The sequence below is a fragment of the Arvicola amphibius genome, chromosome 8 (assembly GCF_903992535.2).
Source record: "Arvicola amphibius chromosome 8, mArvAmp1.2, whole genome shotgun sequence".
In the NCBI taxonomy this organism is placed as follows: domain Eukaryota; kingdom Metazoa; phylum Chordata; class Mammalia; order Rodentia; family Cricetidae; genus Arvicola; species Arvicola amphibius.
In genome coordinates, this window is record NC_052054.1 from 65,015,077 (window position 1) to 65,033,033 (window position 17,957).

The 17,957-nt window shown below is 42.0% G+C and overlaps 1 protein-coding gene across 1 annotated transcript; it reads right to left on the minus strand.

Moving 5' to 3' along the window:
• Positions 1-643: 643 nt before the first annotated feature.
• Positions 644-11,181, minus strand: LOC119821758 (T-cell-interacting, activating receptor on myeloid cells protein 1-like). The gene is made up of 5 exons (XM_038340879.1): positions 11,148-11,181; positions 8,774-8,809; positions 5,936-6,223; positions 5,142-5,438; positions 644-816 (listed from the first exon to the last, which is right to left on the minus strand). The coding sequence occupies exons 1-5, from the start codon at positions 11,179-11,181 to the stop codon at positions 644-646; spliced, it is 828 nt and encodes a 275-aa protein (XP_038196807.1).
• Positions 11,182-17,957: the final 6,776 nt, after the last annotated feature.

Here is a 17,957-nt window from a genome sequence, read left to right on the forward strand (position 1 = left end):
GAAACCTGAGACACCACTGTGGGGGACCTGGCTTTTAGATAAACCTATATTGATTTAGTATAGGGCATAGTTACTTTAAGTAACATGGCTGAATTGGATAATTAAAAATTGCCACAAATGTAGGTCCAAACTGGTGGGCAGATTTGATAGCTGCTTTGTGGAGGCCATTTCATGACTGGCGAAACTTCTTATTCAGTACATAATTGATTACTTACTTTTTTCCTAGGGTGATTAGAGTATAATTGACAAATGAAAATTAAATATGTTGGGGCTGGAAGGATGGCTCAGTAGTTAAAAGTACTGGGTGCTCTTGCTTGATCTTGGTTCAATTTCCAGGACCCATTTGGTTGCTCACAACCATTTGTGCTTTGGAACTTCAATTCCAAGGATTTCAATACTTTCTTCTGGCCTCTTCAGGCATCAGACATGCACATGATACAAACATACATCTGCTACACAGACATACATTCAGGCAAAACACACATACACATTACGTTTTAGTATTAAATATGCCAATATATTGCTTTGTGCATAGTAAATACAATTCAACTTGTATCTGTCAATTATACCTGTATCAACCCAGGATGAAGAAAACCCTCATAATTACATAAGAGACCATTTAAAAAAGGAATGTTCAATTATTTTACCAGGGTCTATTTGGAGACAGCCTCTGGCTATGCCAGGCTTCAACCAGGAAGCCTCCCATTATTAGCACAATTACAGCAGCCAGTCCAAGTCGAATGAGGTTACTCATGACATAGCCTTCTGTCAAGGATTCTGGGGGTGTGTAGCCTTCTGTCATGGAATCTGGTAACTCTGAAAGGGAGAAGATGATCATGACTGGCCACAGAGGGCATCCCGCCTTCACAGACAGATTAAACTAATCTGACTCCCATATGTCCACTTGCATAATGGACTCTGTTCTATAAAGACTTAACTCTAAATAGGTTTTAAAATTTAAGTTGAAATGGGTATTCCTTTATCTTCTTTGTGTTTACTCTGCCTTAGCTTAATGTGGGGATGTCCCTCTGTATGCTGTGAATATGTTTTATTGCCACCAGTTAATAAAGAAGCTGCTTTGGCCTGTGGCAGAGAAGAATATAGCTAGACAGGAAATGCAAACAGAGATAGTAGGAGAAAGAAGGCGGACTCAGAGGACATCCTAGCAGCTGGTGGGGAAGCAAGATGTGAAGCAATAAGCGACGAGCCTCATGATAAAACATAGAATAATGAAAAGGGGTTAATTTAAGTTGTAAGAGCCTTAATAATAAGCCTGAGCGAATAGGCCAAACAATTATAACTAATATTAAGCCTCAGAGTGGTTCTTAGGGAAATGGTGGGCAGGATAGCAACCTCCATTTACATTAGCTCTTTTCCTTTTTTGGCTTTATCTTATTTCTACCTCTGCTCTCTTCCATTTCTCTATCTTCCTTAATGTACTAGGGGTTAATTGTTGATACAATGCATAGATCAAAGGAGAGACACATAGATCTACAGAACACAGAAATCAGTAGCAGGCCAGCAAGCCTCCTTGGACCAGAAAATTCCACATAGGCAGTGACTTTCAGAAAATTTGAACCTATCAGAGGAAAGGCTGTTTTACTGTCTATCTCTACCTTCATTTAAGAGGAGCTATTGAATGGTAAGGAGCGAGGGAAACAGCTAAGTGGGTAAAGTGCCTGAACCCCAGAACCCACATAAAGCTGGATACAGTAGTACATATCTAAAACCCTTATGTACTGTAGTAAGACAGCAGGAGAACCTACAGAAGTTTGATGGCAAGCTAGCCTGGTATGTGTAGCAGTGAACTTGCAAGAAACCCTGTCTGATAGTGGCCAATGCTGTCTTCTGACATCCACACATGCATCTTGGCATGTGAGTATACTTAAACACATGAACACACACACACATACACACACACACACACACACAGAGACACACAGCAAAAGCAGAAGGAGGAGAGAAGGATAAAGAGAAAGAGGAGGAGGAGTTGATGTGATGCTGGGCATTGATCTGTTTTTAAAGATACCACACACAGATCAGTTCATCTCAAAGAGTGCAGCTTCATAACTAAAACACCAGTAGCAAGGTTACCTGCAGGCAAGACCCACAGGGAAAGACAGGCAACTTCACCACCACATAAGCATCACTCTTCACCTGTCATTACTGACTACACAGACCTTCACACCTAACAGTGATCACTCTCTTTTGGAAATCGCAAAGGCAAAAGGAGCAACACCATGACAGAAAACTTTGGATAGTTTTTGAAAACTTCAGACAGTAATGGAACTACATCAAGGAGAAAACCCACTTATAAATATTTAACTATATCTACATGAATACGTATAGGAGTTCAAATATCTCCACAGTGAAATGTCAACACACTGAAGAAACTGAAGAAGACGCTAGAACATGGAATGACCTCCTATGCTCATGGATTGTCAAAATTAATATTGTAGAAGGGCTGTATTACCAAAAGCAATTCACAGATTTGATGTAATCTTTATCAAAATCTCAACAATATTCTTTACAGTACTAGAAGAAACAATGCTGAAATACATATGGAAGCACATAAGACATCAAATAGCAAAAATAATCCTTAGCAGAAAAGTCATGTTGAGAGCATCATGATACTATCTATCTATCTATCTATCTATCTATCTATCTATCTATCTATCTATCTATCTATCACCTATCTATCTATCTAACAGAGTGATAGGAACAACAGCAAACCCACAAAAGCAGAATGGCACTAATGTAAATCCAGACAAGTAGACCAGTCAAATAGAATGGATGACCAGGAATCAGCTCATGTGGTGTGATTCACCTAATTCTGATGATGTAGTATAAAACATACATTGAAGCCAGGCATGGTGATGCACACTTTTAGTTCCAGTGCTCTGGGACTAGGCAGATCTCCGTGGGTTTCATGGCACCCTGGGCTACAAAGTGAGTGAGTCCTTGTCTCAAAAACAATGAAAACAAATTGCAGAAAATATATCCTCTTTAGCAAATAATGCGAGAATACTGATGTCTAGTTGTTGAAGAATGAAAGTAGATGCACATCTCTCACCCTGCACAAAGGTCAATTCTAAATAGACCAAAGACCTTAGACCAGAAACTTTAACAGCACTAGAAGGAAAGCACTGGAGATAAAGACATAGACAAGGACTTGCCAAAATAACTCTTTGATAGCACGGGAAACAATCCAGAGAGCTAACAAAGGGGATTGCATAAAATTAAAAGGCTTCTGTATGACAAAGGAAACACTCTACAGTGGGGGCAGAGTGAGAAGCCATCAATAATAGCACTGGGACATGTTTCTACTGCATGTGCTGGCTTTTTGGGACCCTAGTCTATTTGGATGCACACCTTCCTAGGCCTGGATGGAGGGGGAGGGCCTTGGACTTCCCACAGGGCAGGGTACCCTGCCCTCTCTTAAGGAGGAAGGGGGAGGGAGGAGGGGGAGTGGGGGAGCAGGAGGGGAATGGGAGGAGGGGAGGAAGTGTAAAATTTTGAATGGAAAAATAAATTAAAAAGTAGACATCATGAAGAATGGAGAAAAATCTTGTGTATCAAACAGAGAATAATTACATAGAATATATAAAGAACTCTGAAAATTAAACAATAAAAGTCATCCAAATAATGTATGAGTAAAGGTACTGAATAGACAGTTCTCAGAGCCAGAAGCACAAATGACTTTTAAACAGTTTAAAAAGATGTTCAATAGTCTTAGCCATCAGGCAAATGCTAATTGAAGCTGCCACGAGATTCTATCTTATCACAATCCAAATGGCTGAACAAGTAACAACAAAAGGTGGTGCTGACGTTGGGAGAGAGGCAGGCTCAACACTGCTGGGAGTATGAAAACCTGTGCAACCTCCATAGAAATCAGTGCGGAGGTTTCTCCAAAAATTTAAAAAGAAGACTACCATACAATCCAGCTGTATCACCCCTCGGTACATACCTAAAGGACTCTAAGTCAACATATCACAGAGATGCCTGTTCATTCATATTTACTGCTACCTTATTCATAATAGCAAGGAAACTAAGCAAGCCTAGGCATTCATCATCAGAAGAAGGGAGCAAATGTGATATGTGTACTTAACAGAATTTTATACAGCCATGAAGAAAAACAAAGTCATAGAGTCTACTGGAGATCATTATGTTAAATAAACCAGATTCAGAAAGATAAACATATGTTTTCTTTCAAATGTAAAAAATAGGTTAAAAATTATATGTATACGTGCATGAATGTGTGTATTCATGTATAGGGGTCTCTAAACTATGCAGGGGATCATGAGAAGTGAGAACAAGAATTAGGGGAGAATAAAGAATACATAATAGAATGCATTGAACAACAAAGCAGACATTGAAACTAACCAGGAGAAGAGAAGAGCACAGTTTGGGGGCAGGCAGGGGACAGGGCATGGCAAAGGAGTGTGCGAGGGAGTAAGAATAAATGTCCTTGTTACTTGTGTACCGTCACCTGATTAAACTCATTATTTTGTGTGCTAACTGTATCAGTGAAGCAACCAAAGGAAGGGTTTGTTCTGACTCACTGTGTGAGGTTGCTGTGGATCATCGTGGGGAAGGCATGACAGCAAGAACATCCGCAGTCAGAAAACAGAGAGAGAGAGAGAGAGAGAGAGAGAGAGAGAGAGAGAGAGAGAGAGAGAGAGAGAGAGAGAGAGAGAGAGACTGGGGCTCTGTTCACTGTAGTCTGGGATCGAAGTCCATTGATGGCACCAGCTGCATTTTGGATGAGTCTTCCTACCTTAGTTAACCTTGTCTAGACAATCCTTCATGGACAAGCCCAGAGATTTTTTTTTTTAGTGATTCTATACCCCATTAAGATTAACTTTATAATGACCCAAAAGACTAATTAAAATAACAAGAAGCCAGAGTAGCAGTGCAGAGACAAAGGCAGGCAGATCTCTGTTAATTTGAGGCTAGCCTGGTCTACACAGTAAGTTACAAGGCCAGTTGGGCTATATAGTAAGACTCTGTCTCAAAACAATAATAATAAAAATCAACAAAAATATAAATATTTGCATAACTAAATAAAACACATATCCTAACTACTCCCTCCCACATCACACAGACAGACACAAGTGTTCAAAAATAATAGCAAACCTTACCTGTCACGGAGATCTCAAGGGGATTGCTGGGGGCTGAGGCCCGATAGCGAGCCTTTGGCTGGTAGTACACACAACTGTATTTCCCCGAGTCTCTGGCTGTCACATTCTGAAGAGAGAAGTCTAGCACCGTTCCCACTGAGCTCCTCATCTGCACAGGAGATGAGCATCCCTCCTTCAGCAAGGCAAAGCTTATGGGTCCAAGCACATTGCCTGCCTTCTGACACTGCAATGTCACCTTGCTTCCCGCAGTCACTGTGCCCCAATGGTAGGCTTGGAGGGAAGGTTTAGGCAAGTATCCTGGACAAGAAAGAGGCTCTGAGCTCAAGGGATGAAACCGTTGACCTCATGCACATTCTTATTTTTTTGTTATTGTTGGTGTTATTCTTTTTGGTTTTTTGAGACAGGGTTTCTCTGTGCAGCCCTTGTTGTTCTGGAACTTGCTCTGTAGACCAGGCTGGCTTCAAACTTACAGAGATCCACGTGCCTCTGCCTCTCTGGTGCTGGGGTTAAAAAAAATGTGTGTACCACAGCCTGATAAGGTTTTTGTTTGTTTGGTTTTTGCTTTTTAATTCTTTTTCCTGTGGCAGCAAGCTCATGAGCCTCATCCTTTCGCTGTGCACTGTGGCTCCAGGACAGAGATTTTCCTCTCTCACAAAGCCTAGGTGGAGCCACATTCCTGCTCCTTTATCCCTTGTTCTGGAGATCCAGCCCCTCTTCTTCCTCCCTTCTTCCAGTCCCTCACTCCACCTCTCTCTGAAGATACCATATATCTCCCTGAGAGAAGCCCTCCTCACCTGTGACCAATAGGAGAAGGGCATCACTGGGCTGTGATGATATGCCATTGGACCATTTGCTATGGGATTCACAGGTGTAGTGTCCTCCATCATTCTGTTGTAGCTCAGGGATATGAAACTCAGTCATCTCTGTCAAATAATTTGTCTTCTTAGAATCAAAAACAAGCCCTTCCTTTTTGAGGATGAAGAATTCACTTGGGGTGGGGCTCCTACATTGCATTGTCACACTGCTCTTGGTGGGAAGCACTGAACTGGGCCAAGCGCTGAGGCTGGTCTTGGGAGGGGGCCCTGGAAGCAAACAGAGCCCAGGGCTGCATCAGACATACTTACCTGCTCCCAGAGCTCCTCCCTCCTCTTTTTTGTAGTGAAGGAGAGAGTACTGTGGGATACAGCTCTTGTACACTGTAAAGGTTTGTCATTCACATTGGTTTAATAAAACGCTGATTGGCCTATAGTCAGGCAGGCAGGAAGTATAGGCGGGGCAACCAGATGAGGAGAATTCTGGGACGAGGAAGGCAGAAATGCAGTCACCACCAGATACAGAGGAAGCAAGATGAGAATGCCTCACTGATGAAAGTGAGGCTAAAAATGTACAAGAATTTAAATTGTAAGAGCTAGTTAATAATATGCCTGAACTAATAGGCCAAACAGTTTATAATTAATATAAGCCTCTGTATGTTTATTTGGGGCTGAATAGCTGTGAAAATAGGCAGGACAGAAACTTCTGTCTACAAGAAAGTACTGCGGAGGTAGTTCTATTAGTAAAGTGCTTGTTATCCAAGCATGAGTACCTGAGTTGGAATCCTGGCCTCTGCATAGAAGTCAGGTTTTGGTAGTGTATACTTGCAGTCCCATTGCTGGGGAAGTGGAGACAGATGGGCCCCTAGGGCTTCCTGGTCATCTAGTCTACCCTAATTGGCATGCTCCAGGCCCAATGAAAGAACTTGCCTCAAAGAAAAAGAGATAATAATATGATTTCATATATAATATATTATATAATAATATAATTTCATAATAAAATGAAATAAAATAAAAAGGGTGTGGACTCCTGGGAAAATACACTTGCCTGTGACCATGTCAGAGGTACAGCAGGTGGTAGTTAAAGTCTGAGGTGTCAGTCCACGAGAAGGTAAATCCCTGATGGGTGAATCTCAGACAGACAAGGCCCCGAGAACAGTCTCCAGAATATCTTTTTCTTCTGCTGTGCCTTTATGTGTTTGCCACTGTCATCTTTCTCTGGTGTCTAGCATGGTGTCAGTGGCTGTGGGGAGGTCCCACTGCCTGTAGTGTAGTGCATTTATCTCATGGAAACATCCTGTTCTACTGGGAATTTTTACCTGTGGATTATTATGGAGATGATTTTGTGTTAATAAAATTTTGTGTTAATAAAATTTAGTTGATAATGATAATGTTAGATTAAATAAAGTTTTGGTGATTAAAAACAAATGCAGGAGAGTGTTATACAGCTAGGGCCTATGAGTTTTACCTAAAGAGCTGCATAGCTTATAGTTCAGGTTAATGATTAAGGAAAACAATAGCGTTCCAAGGGCCCAGCTGGATCGAACTCTTTTTATCTTACTGTTGAAAGATGCATTCACAGTTTTCAGTGTGCATCATAGCTGAAACAAAGCCTTAAAATAAGCTCAAGTTAAGTCAGATGTGCTGGAAAACCCTAAAAAACTGTTGGGGCAGCTGGCCCAATCCCTGCGTTCAGGGGCGTGGCTGCCCCAGGGGAGAAGGGTACCTTTAAAAAGAACCGGGTGGCAGAGAGACGCCCTGTTTTTTTCCCTGCGTCACCCTCTGCTTCGTTGGAGCCTTGGCTTTGTAAGTGTCCTTCTTTCTCCTTTTATTAAAACTGATTTATTCTAAAAGGACTATTTTTGGTTATTTCAAATCTCCCACATCAAAAAACAACCTAAAGTTCACAAGGGCACATAGCTGAGTTACAGATTCATTAGGTTAGGGTCAAAACTATGGAGCACCCAGTTGTTACTCACTGACATATTTTCTTTGCTAGGACTGACTGATGATCACAGGTGATGATTAATTTCTTGTACCCACTTTTGCCCTCAATCCCCTGACATAAGAAACTGTTAATGAGTAGGTATGCAACCTAAGGACTTAAAGTAGAGCTGACTGATTGTTTTTCATGTATAACAGTTTAGGTTTGTGATGCCTTTCAAGATAAATAATGAAGTGATTGATTCTCTCTTTGTAACCACAATACACAGCCTGCCAGTAAAAGATGGCGAGAAAACATCCCCTGCTTGCTCACACTGTTAATCTGTAACAAGTTACTTATAAATGTATGTGAGTTCTTGGGATGCTTTTTTTAAAATCACAAAATAGATGAAAAACTTGTTTTTACCATTATTCATTATAATCATTCACTTGAAAAATAGAATGTAACCACGCTGTAATTCCTATATTGCCCGAAAGACTTTGTCAACTTATATAAGAAGAGAATACAGTGATAGAATAAAAAGGAAATCATCAGGAGTGTGTGTGTGTGTGTGTGTGTGTGTGTGTGTGTGTGTATGTGTGTGTGTGGTCTTTTCCCTTACCTCTCAGATAAAAATATCATGGTACTCAGACTCCATGGATTTCTTTTGAGCCCTGTACTGCTGTGGCTGGTCCCCCAGGCAGAGGAAAACACTACAGTTGTTGACCTCTGACTTCTACATGAATGTGCGTGCGCGCACGCACACACACACACACACACACACACACACGTGTACTTGCGTATGCACATGGACACACACAAGATTGAAAAGGAGAAGGAAAAACAGGGTATTTGGGGAGAAAAATCAAGGAGAGTTTGTCTGAAGACCCACTTACCATTGTCAGGAGTGTCTGTTTGCCCAACACACAGCCCTAGGAAAGAATTAAACATGAGGCACAAGTTCCTACCTGGAGTCACCTAGTCACCCTCCCTGGTCCAGAGAGGCACTCTGAGAGCACTGTCATCTTACCACTGGTGTCTCCCTTTGAGGAGTTGCATGATCCCTCATCTGTGTTGTAGCTTCAACTTGTATCTGACTTTGGTCATTATCACTTTGTTGATCTCACTCCAAGGGTTACATCTTAGTTCAACAAGTCCTCACAAACCCTTCCAATTCTTATTCATATCCCCAAGCTTCATACAGTCATCATCCTACTGGGACATGGGTCACATTGGGTCATCACCTCTCCTCCAGGGAAAGGGCACCAGCCTTTAGGACACTGGGGAGATAAGAAGTTAGCCTACTCCTAATGGTATCAAGGACCTGAGGAGGAAGCTGGGCATGGTGGTGCATGCCTTTAATTACAGCACTCAGGAGTCAGAAGCAGGAGGACCTCAATGAGTTTGAGTCCATCTTGGTCTACATAGTGAGTTCAAGGACAGCCAGGATTGCACAGAGAGATCCTATCTCAAAACAGAGGAAAAAAAGACCCTGTGGAGGGAGGTTCAGGAGATGGTTCAGTCAGTAAATCTCTCCATATAAGCAAGTTTGATGCCGAACACCCATGTGAAAAAGATCACTGTGGTAGTGTGTGTTTGTAACCCCAGTGCTGGGAAGGTGGAGGCAGGAGGATCCTTTGAGCTCAGTGGCTAGCCAGCCTAGCTAAGCTGGTGAGCCTCAGACCAAAAAGAGACCTTGTCTCACAAAACAACATGAATAACCAGTGAAGATAACGTGTGAGGTTGACCTCTTGCCTCCACACATTCATGCACAACCTCACACATAGATGAGGTCATGCAAACACACCTACAAGCACACAACTTATTTACAATGTACACAAATAAATCAATGTGATAAAAATGTATCTATAATTAAACCCATCACACCTCCACATGGTTTGACCCCTATATGAAGAGCTATAGATGGAGAATGGATGCTGAGAGGAGAATCAGTCCCCTCCAGGAATGAGCTCCCACAGAGGTTGTTCAGTGCCACGTGGTCAGTCATGGACACATATCTATGTGATTAAAGGTAAATGGACTAAATAGGTCGTATATATGTGCACATGTGCACATGTGCGTGTACATGTGCACACACACATGCACACACACATGCACACACACAATAAATTAAAGGAAAAAGGAAAATATCATGAGTTAGAGAAAGACACTCTGAGCTCAATGGAAGAAGTTGTGGGACCTGTGCTCATGACTGTTTTTTTTCTTTTTGGTGCTTAGAGACAGGATTTCTCTGTGTATCCTGACTGTCCTTGACCTTACTCTATAGATCAAACACCTAGCTGTCTCCTGCTCTCAGTACTGGGATTAAAGATGTCCCACCATATCTGTTTATTATTATTTTTACATAGTGTCTTATATAACCCAGACAGACTCAAATTCACTATGTAAGTGGATGGCTTTGAATTTTTTACTCTCCTGCCTCCACTTCTACAGAGCTGGGATTACAGGTGTGTGCTATCTAGAAGTAATTTAATACTATTTATCACCTATTGTAGTTATTATTACATCAAAAAGACCTAAGCAAGGTTGCACAACCTGTAATCACACCATTTGAGAGTGTAGAGAGGAGGATCTCTGAGTTCAAGGCTAGTCTAGTCTAGGTACTGAGTTTCAGGTCATACAGGGTTGCATAGTAAAAGCCTAACTCAAAATAATTTAAATATAATAAACAAGAAGGTCTTTCTGAGGTTGGACTCAGATGTGTCTCAGTCATAACAAGCTGGCATTACAGAAAGGAAATAGTTGCTGCTGACTCAACCTTGGCTAGCAACAGCAGATAGAACTTGTCAGTTTTGGTTCCTCTCCATTATATCTATGTTCTGTCTACTGTGTGTGTGTGTGTGGGGGGGTCGTCTCAAGCAGTCCAGATTGGGCTTGAAGTCCCTACTTAGCTGAAAATGTCCTTCAACATAAGATCTGCCTCTCTCCACCTTCCATGTACTGGGATGACAGATTTGTGTCACCACCATTAGTTTATAGTACTGAGGCTGGAACCCAGGGCTTCACACTCACTAGGTGAGCAAGCACTCTGCCAACACACCTACATCCCCAGCTCCTAATTCCCCCATCTAGTTCTACTACATTTGAGCATTGGTTTTGTCCTAACAAGTACAATGAGATTCCTGATTCATTCTATGCATTCATTCAGGACACTGATCTGGTATGAGATCTAGCTTCAATCCCCATCAAAAGCATCTCACCACTTTTATGATTTCCTGGAGATGGAGTGGACAACCCAGAACAACTTACGGAGGCAGAGAAGGGAAAGAAGCCTAGGGATCATGGTGGCTCAGCAGCTGCTCCAAAGGTCTACTATCAGCAGAAGAATAGGACCAGGGTAGAGCAGTCTCTCCAACCTCGGTGAGTAGGCAGGACTGGTTTTGAACCCGCTGCTCAGTTCCTTCCTCCCACATCCACTTTCAGGAAATGCGTAGATGGCATCCATTGCAACATGTTCCTATAAACTCTTCAGAGACTTAACTCACTTATCCACTTCTGGCTCAGTTAACTTTCAGTTCTTACTTAACTTCCAAAATGCCTAACACTGAGCTTGCCAGGTTCCTGCTGAGATACTGTAAGCATGTCAGTGCTGAGATTTATGTAAATTTAGAGGCAGATATGGTGGTCACTAAAAGTTGGCCAATACACCTTTCATAATAGAGGTGACTAAGCCTCTCGTTACTTAAGAAGGTTCACAGAACACAGACAGATTCTTTCTTTTTATATATTTTATTTTGCTTCACATTTAAGACAGGATCTGGAAATAGCCCACAAGCCTCAAATCACCACGTAACCGCAGGTGATCTTGAACTTCAGATCCTTCTATTTTTACCTCCCGAACTCTGGGATTATGAACATGTGAACATATGGCTTAGGTGGTGCTGGGAATTGAACCCAAGTCTTTGTGTTTGCTAGACAAACACCCTACCAACTGAGTCATAGCCACAGGCCCAGAAATTTTTTTCAGCTCAAGTACATGAGTATTAGTCATAAAGATTATATTTTTATTTGATTTTGGTTTTTGTGTAAGAATTTTGTTTAGTTTAATTTTTGTTGTTGTTTTGAGATTGGGTCTCAATAAGCAGTCCAGGCCTGCCCCAACCTTACTGTGTTGGTGGAGATGACCTTGAACATTTTATCCCCCTGTTTCCATCTCCTGGGTGCTGGGGAAAGTTTTTCAATCAAGGAAGCCTCTGAACACCTGAAGATGCTCATGGCAAGATTCGGGCTATGGGTCAGAGTATAGTGCTTGTCTGGAATGCATGAGGCACTGAGTCTCATCTCAATTACCATCCCAAAAACAATCCAGAAAAGGAATGATCTTGGTAGTATTATCCAAAAAAGATTAAACTTGAAGGAGCCCAAGAGAATGATAAACAAATCATAATATAACTGTATAATAGAATGATCTCAGGCTTCAAAAAGAACAACATATATGTACGATCGTGAAGTCTCTGAAGCAACACGGAGTAGAAAGGATCTGAACATAAAGAATGCATGTGGTACAACTCTAGCTGTACAAAGGTCAACAACAGGAACAATGCCGTCATGGAAAAATCCAGAATGAATTATCTAAGAGGAAGTAGAAACTTAGTGGAGAGAGTGACAAGGTAACTTTTAGAAGTACTGAAAATTGTTTAGTTTTTACCTATACAATTTGTTCACCAAGTTGGGAGAAAGAGAACTCCCAACTAGATACTAGGCATGAGAGATGATAGATATATAGATATCTGGATGTAATAGATAGGTGTTAGTTAGCTAGCTAGCTAGACGATAGATAGAATGGATGGCTGGCTGCTGGCTAGCTGGACAGATAGACATATATCATACAGTGTCACAGTTTACATATGGAGGTGCCATTTCCTGCTGAAGAGGTCAGGAGCATTAAAACGTACGGTCATTTGAAGATCTTGACTCTCCGGGAGTGTGTTCTTGAAGAAGACGGTAATAGCCTAGCTCCTCTGTTTCCTTCTCTGTTTCCTCCCCTCCCACCCACAAGGAAAGTAACATTTCTTCACAGCCTATTTCTGAAGTGATAAGCTGTCCCAACAGAGACCCCAGAGAGTGATACCAACCAATCAGACTGTCAGGGACCATTTTCCTAAGGATAGATTTGTCAGGGACCATCGTTCTTACAGGGATAGCAGAGGTCATTGCCCTAAGGATGTTTACAGAGAACCCACCCCTCATCCCACTATCTTGAGAGCTATCCGTTAACGGAACCCACCCCTTACTCCAATGCTAATGGATCACATCTGTTAAGGGAACCCACCCCTTACTCCAATGTTAATGAATCACGTGCTTCGGCTTACACCAGGTGCTGGCTGATGACCTTCAGTTACCCCGGCAGAGTTCCTGCCTACCCCTACCACCACCCCATTCAAGGGTTTATAAGCTGTAACTTTCACCCCAATAAACGGAGACCTTGACAATAGAATCTTGCTTGGTCTCCATTCCTCTTCTTCAGCCCATGTCTTGCAGGTTAGCGCCCCTTCAGAGGACCCTGAATAGCTGACCCTGCCGGCGGGGTTACATCAGACTGAAATCTCAAAAAAACATGAATTTGAAAACAAAAGTTGATTTATCTTGAGCATTTATTATAGGAACAAAAAGCCAACTGACAAACATGGCAAGCTAGCTAGAGAGCTATGAGGTCCCTAAAGTGTATCCTAAGATTTGTGTGTTGTACTTTGTAAATGATACCACTAATTAAAAAAATTTAGGGTGTGACTGTAGAGTGCTTAGAAGGTAGAGTGCTTGCCTAGAAAGCACAATGCCCTAGGTTTACTTCCCAGCATAATATGACCATGGTAGTAATCCCATAATTTTTACTTAGCCATTAAAGGCACCCAAGGCTCTCGGAGAGGAGCTGAATCCAGTTCCTAGCACATACCTAGAGTGGCTTAAAATCTTAAACTCCAGGTCTAGGGGATGTGCTACCCTTTTCTAGCAGCTGTGCACACCTACACTCGCGCACGTACCTACACACAGTCGCATACACATACAGATTGTTGCTAAAATTCCTTCTCTGGGAAAGATGTAAACAATATGTACCTCTCGTCTTCAGCACTCAACGACTTACTGAAGTACTGTTCCATCACAGTTCACGCTAAGGCAGTGGTTCTCAACGTGTAGTTCCAGACACCGTTAGTGGGTCACAGGTCAGATATCTCACATATCGGATATTAAATAACAGTCGCAAAAGTAGCGAAATTACAGGTGTGAAGTAGAAACAAAAATAACTTTGTGGTTGGGAGTAACCATGACATGAAAGACTGTATTAAAGGGTCTCAGAATGAGGAAGGTTGAGAACCACTGATCATGGGGAGCCAATGTGTTTGTTAAGTTTACAGAGCAATGGGTGAGGAGGTACGGACAGGAACATGGGTAACTTTAAAGCAGCCACACGATGAGGTTTTCACCCAGCATGGTGATGACTCCTTGATAGCTGCAGAGATTGGGCTCCTCAATAATGTCTCATAACCTATATACTCCTAGACCCCGCTAAAGTCACATGCAATTAAGACAGAATTGCATAAAAACTAGTTTCGGGAATGGCTGCATGATCAAGCGAGAGTGACATGATCCTCTGACCTCCCTTTCTATGGCAGAAGTCAACAGTCACCAAGTCCAGATGTGATTTTTTTTGTTGAACTCATAAAGATAGCAGCTGTTCAGCTCAAAGACTAGCCCTGTACAACACATACTTAAAAATAAAAATCTTTCTTTAAAAGATAAGTAAAAATAAAAGAAAATGCAAGTAGGTAAGTAAATAATTTTTCTAAATTTTTATGACTTTTTGATTTATTATATATAGTGTTCTACCTGCATGTATGCCTGCACACCAGAAGAGGGCACCAAATCTCATTATAGATGGTGTGAGCTACCACCTGGTTGCTGGGACTTGAACTCAGGATCTCCGGAAAATAGCCAGTGCTATTAACCTCTGAGCCATCTCTCTAGCCCAATAAATATTTTTTTTTTTTGCAAGAAGGAAATGCATCTTCATTGGAGATTTCAAGAAAGGGAACCCCAGTGTGGCTTCTGTGCCATCTCTGTTTCATCATCTGATGCCTTCCTTCAGGCTTGAGCTCTTCCTCTACTTCAGAACTGAGCAGACTTATGTGTCGTGAGACTGGTTGGTGTGATGAGAGTGTTCTCACTCATAGCTCTGGTGTTCCATTGAGCATACTTAAGTCACTCCATGGGCTTCTTCAGCTTGAGGCCTGGGGTTCTTCATCCTTAAGGTAAGCAAGTAACAGTATCATGTCCAGGAGTATTTGACTGTGAGGACTGTAGATGCATGACAGTGCCAGAACTGGAGATCAAGATGGGACACAGGCAACATCAAGGAGGAGGGGCAGAGAAGACGTAAATGCAGTGCCTGTGGATGGAAGGAGACCTGTCAAGTGCTGCCTTCTGGGCTGTTCCATGTATGCATAGACTTACAGCACCTATGGCGACCTGCACAAGATCAAGCTACTTATAATGTCTGGCATGGACAGGGAGTTCCTACATGTATGTCTGTACATCATGTGTATGCCTGGTACCTGTGGATATCAGAGATGTTGTTAGATCTCTTGGAACTGAAGTTATAAATGGTTCAGAGCCAGCGTTTGTATACTGGAAACAAAACCTGGGTCCTATGAAAGAACAACATTGCTCAAAGAAATAAACCATCTCTCCAGTCCCTACATATGGCTTTCTGTTTAAAGCCCTCTGATTTACCTATAACTCAAAGTAAAAAAAAAAGTAAATAAAATAGCTAAAAGGGGGCTAAGAATATGGCAGAGCCAGTAAAATATTTACTATTTAAGTATGAGGACCTTAATTTTTTAATTTTAATTTTATTCTTCTCTCATGGAGGACATTCCAATCACTGCTTCCCACCCCCCCACCCCCGTCTCATCTGCTGCAGAACCACTCCACTCCCCATCTTCCTTCAGAAAATAGCAGGCCTCCCAGAGACACAACATCCAATAAGAGTAGACACAAACCTTGGGCAAGGCAACCCAGTAGGAGAAAAAGGGTCCTAAGAGCAGATAACAGCCAGCAACACCCCGACTTCCCCTGTCAGGATTCTCCCCAAAACACCAAGACAACAACCATAACACATATGCAGAGGACTTAGCACAGATCCATGCAGACTCAGAGATTGTTGCTTTGGTCTTTGTGAGCCCTGCTCCGTTGATTCTGCAGGGCATACTGTCATGGTGTTCATGACCCCTCTGGATCCCACAATTCCTCCTCCCTCTTCTGCTGGATTCCTAGAGTTTGAAGTGGAGGAACCCAGTGGAAATCTTCAATTTGAGTTCTCTCTCCTTTGACTGTGGTGAGGACCTGAGTTGTTATCCCTAGTACTCACGTAAGAAGTCAGATCTACCAACATGTCCCAGTAATCGCCTACTGGGAAGAAGGAGACAGGAAGATCTCTGGGGCTTTGTCTAGGCAAATCAGTGAACTCCAGATTCAGTGAGAGACCCTACCTCAAAACCAGGATGGAGGGATGGAGAGTAAGAGAGATATGGCTTAGTGGGTGAGAGTACTTATTGCTTTTCCAGAAGACCCAGGTTCAGTTTCCAGGACCCATTATCAGAGAGCTCACAGCTGCCTGTAATTCTAACTCCAGGGGATCTGATGATACTCTATGGTCGCAGTGGGCATCTGCACATATGTCACACAATAAATAAATTAAAAAAATCTTTTAAAACATGATGTAGTGATAAAGGAAAGACACATAATACTGGCCTCCACATGCACACATGCATGCACAAGCACACACATGTGCACATACACAAAACAACCCAATAACTTATCAGAAGCATTAAAATTTATTGTATATAAGATACATGTAATGCATATGCCATAAAGGTACATGTACATAATTTGCATACTACATACACAGAGCCAAGGATACCTGAGAAGGTGAACAAAACACATCTAAAGAAATGAAGAATAAAGCCTTATAGATCATGTACTGACATAATCTTGTACACAGAAACAGATCCATGTTCTAGGCAGCGTGCCCTATCCATAAGGAGAACTAGGATTGTAGTTTCAGTGTAATAATTGTAAATCAACAAAGTATCCAATGTGCACCTGTGCCAAGTTCTGTCCTCTGTGCCGTGAAAGGGATGAAGAGACAGAGTTGCCATCCCATCCCTGGATAACTCTCAGAGACTTGTCAGTGCAGCCTTCATAGAAACCTGAAGAGCTGCTTGTCCACCTTGACCAAGGATTCATGGTGGACCTGAGGTCCTTCAGGGACTGTGGAGAAAGAAGATTAGACCTGAATTTAGTTGAGAAACATTAATTATTTTGTTATATTTTATTTGTTTCATGTGCATGTGTGTGTGTGTATGTGTGTGGCCACATGTGGGTGCCACATTAGGTGTGGGGAGGTTAGGGGATAACTTGTGGGACTTGGCTCTCTCCTTCTACTATGTGGATTCTAAAACTCAAATTGTCAGGCTCAGCAACAAGCGCCTTTAGCTACTAAGTCACATCAACTGCTCCAAAATTATTAACTATGTATGGTCTGAAAACATGGGCTCTACTCTGGGTGTCCCCTTCCCCACTTCCCATCACTCCAAACTTGAGGTGACTGAAAGCTGTAATAGGTAGAAGGTGCTTTAAAAAAATTATTTATTATATATACAGTATTCTGCCTGCATGTGCTTTTGCAGGCCAAAAGAGGGCACCATACCTCACTACAGATGTTGTGAGCCACCATGTGGTTGCTGAGAATTGAACTCAGGACCTTGGGAAGAGCAGTCAGTGCTCTTGACCACTGAGCCATCTTTCCAGCCAGTAGAAGGTGCTTTTAAATAAGATAGGTTTCATGTTTTAAAAAATGTGTGTGGGTGGAGCAGGTATGTGCATGTTGGGTGGGGGACTGCATTAGGTCTCTTAGGGCTGATGTCACATGTGGTTGTGAACTAGCCTTTGCTGACTCTGGAAACTAAACTCATCTCTTCTCAAAAAGCAAAGCAGGACTCTCTCTCTCTTTTTTAATTTTTTAATTAATTAATTAATTAATTTTTATTTATTTATTTTTAC

What these genes read in the sequence shown, in the direction of transcription:
- LOC119821758 (XM_038340879.1), bottom strand. Translation starts at nt 11,181, where the DNA reads ATGATCCCTAGGCTTCTTTCCCTTCTCTGCCTCC. An exon ending in CCTTCTCCTATTGGTCACAG is followed by an intron (nt 5,439 to 5,935) that starts GTGAGGAGGGCT and finishes TTTCTTGTCCAG; the next exon opens with GATACTTGCCTAAACCTTCC. An exon ending in CCTTGAGATCTCCGTGACAG is followed by an intron (nt 817 to 5,141) that starts GTAAGGTTTGCT and finishes TCTCCCTTTCAG; the next exon opens with AGTTACCAGATTCCATGACA.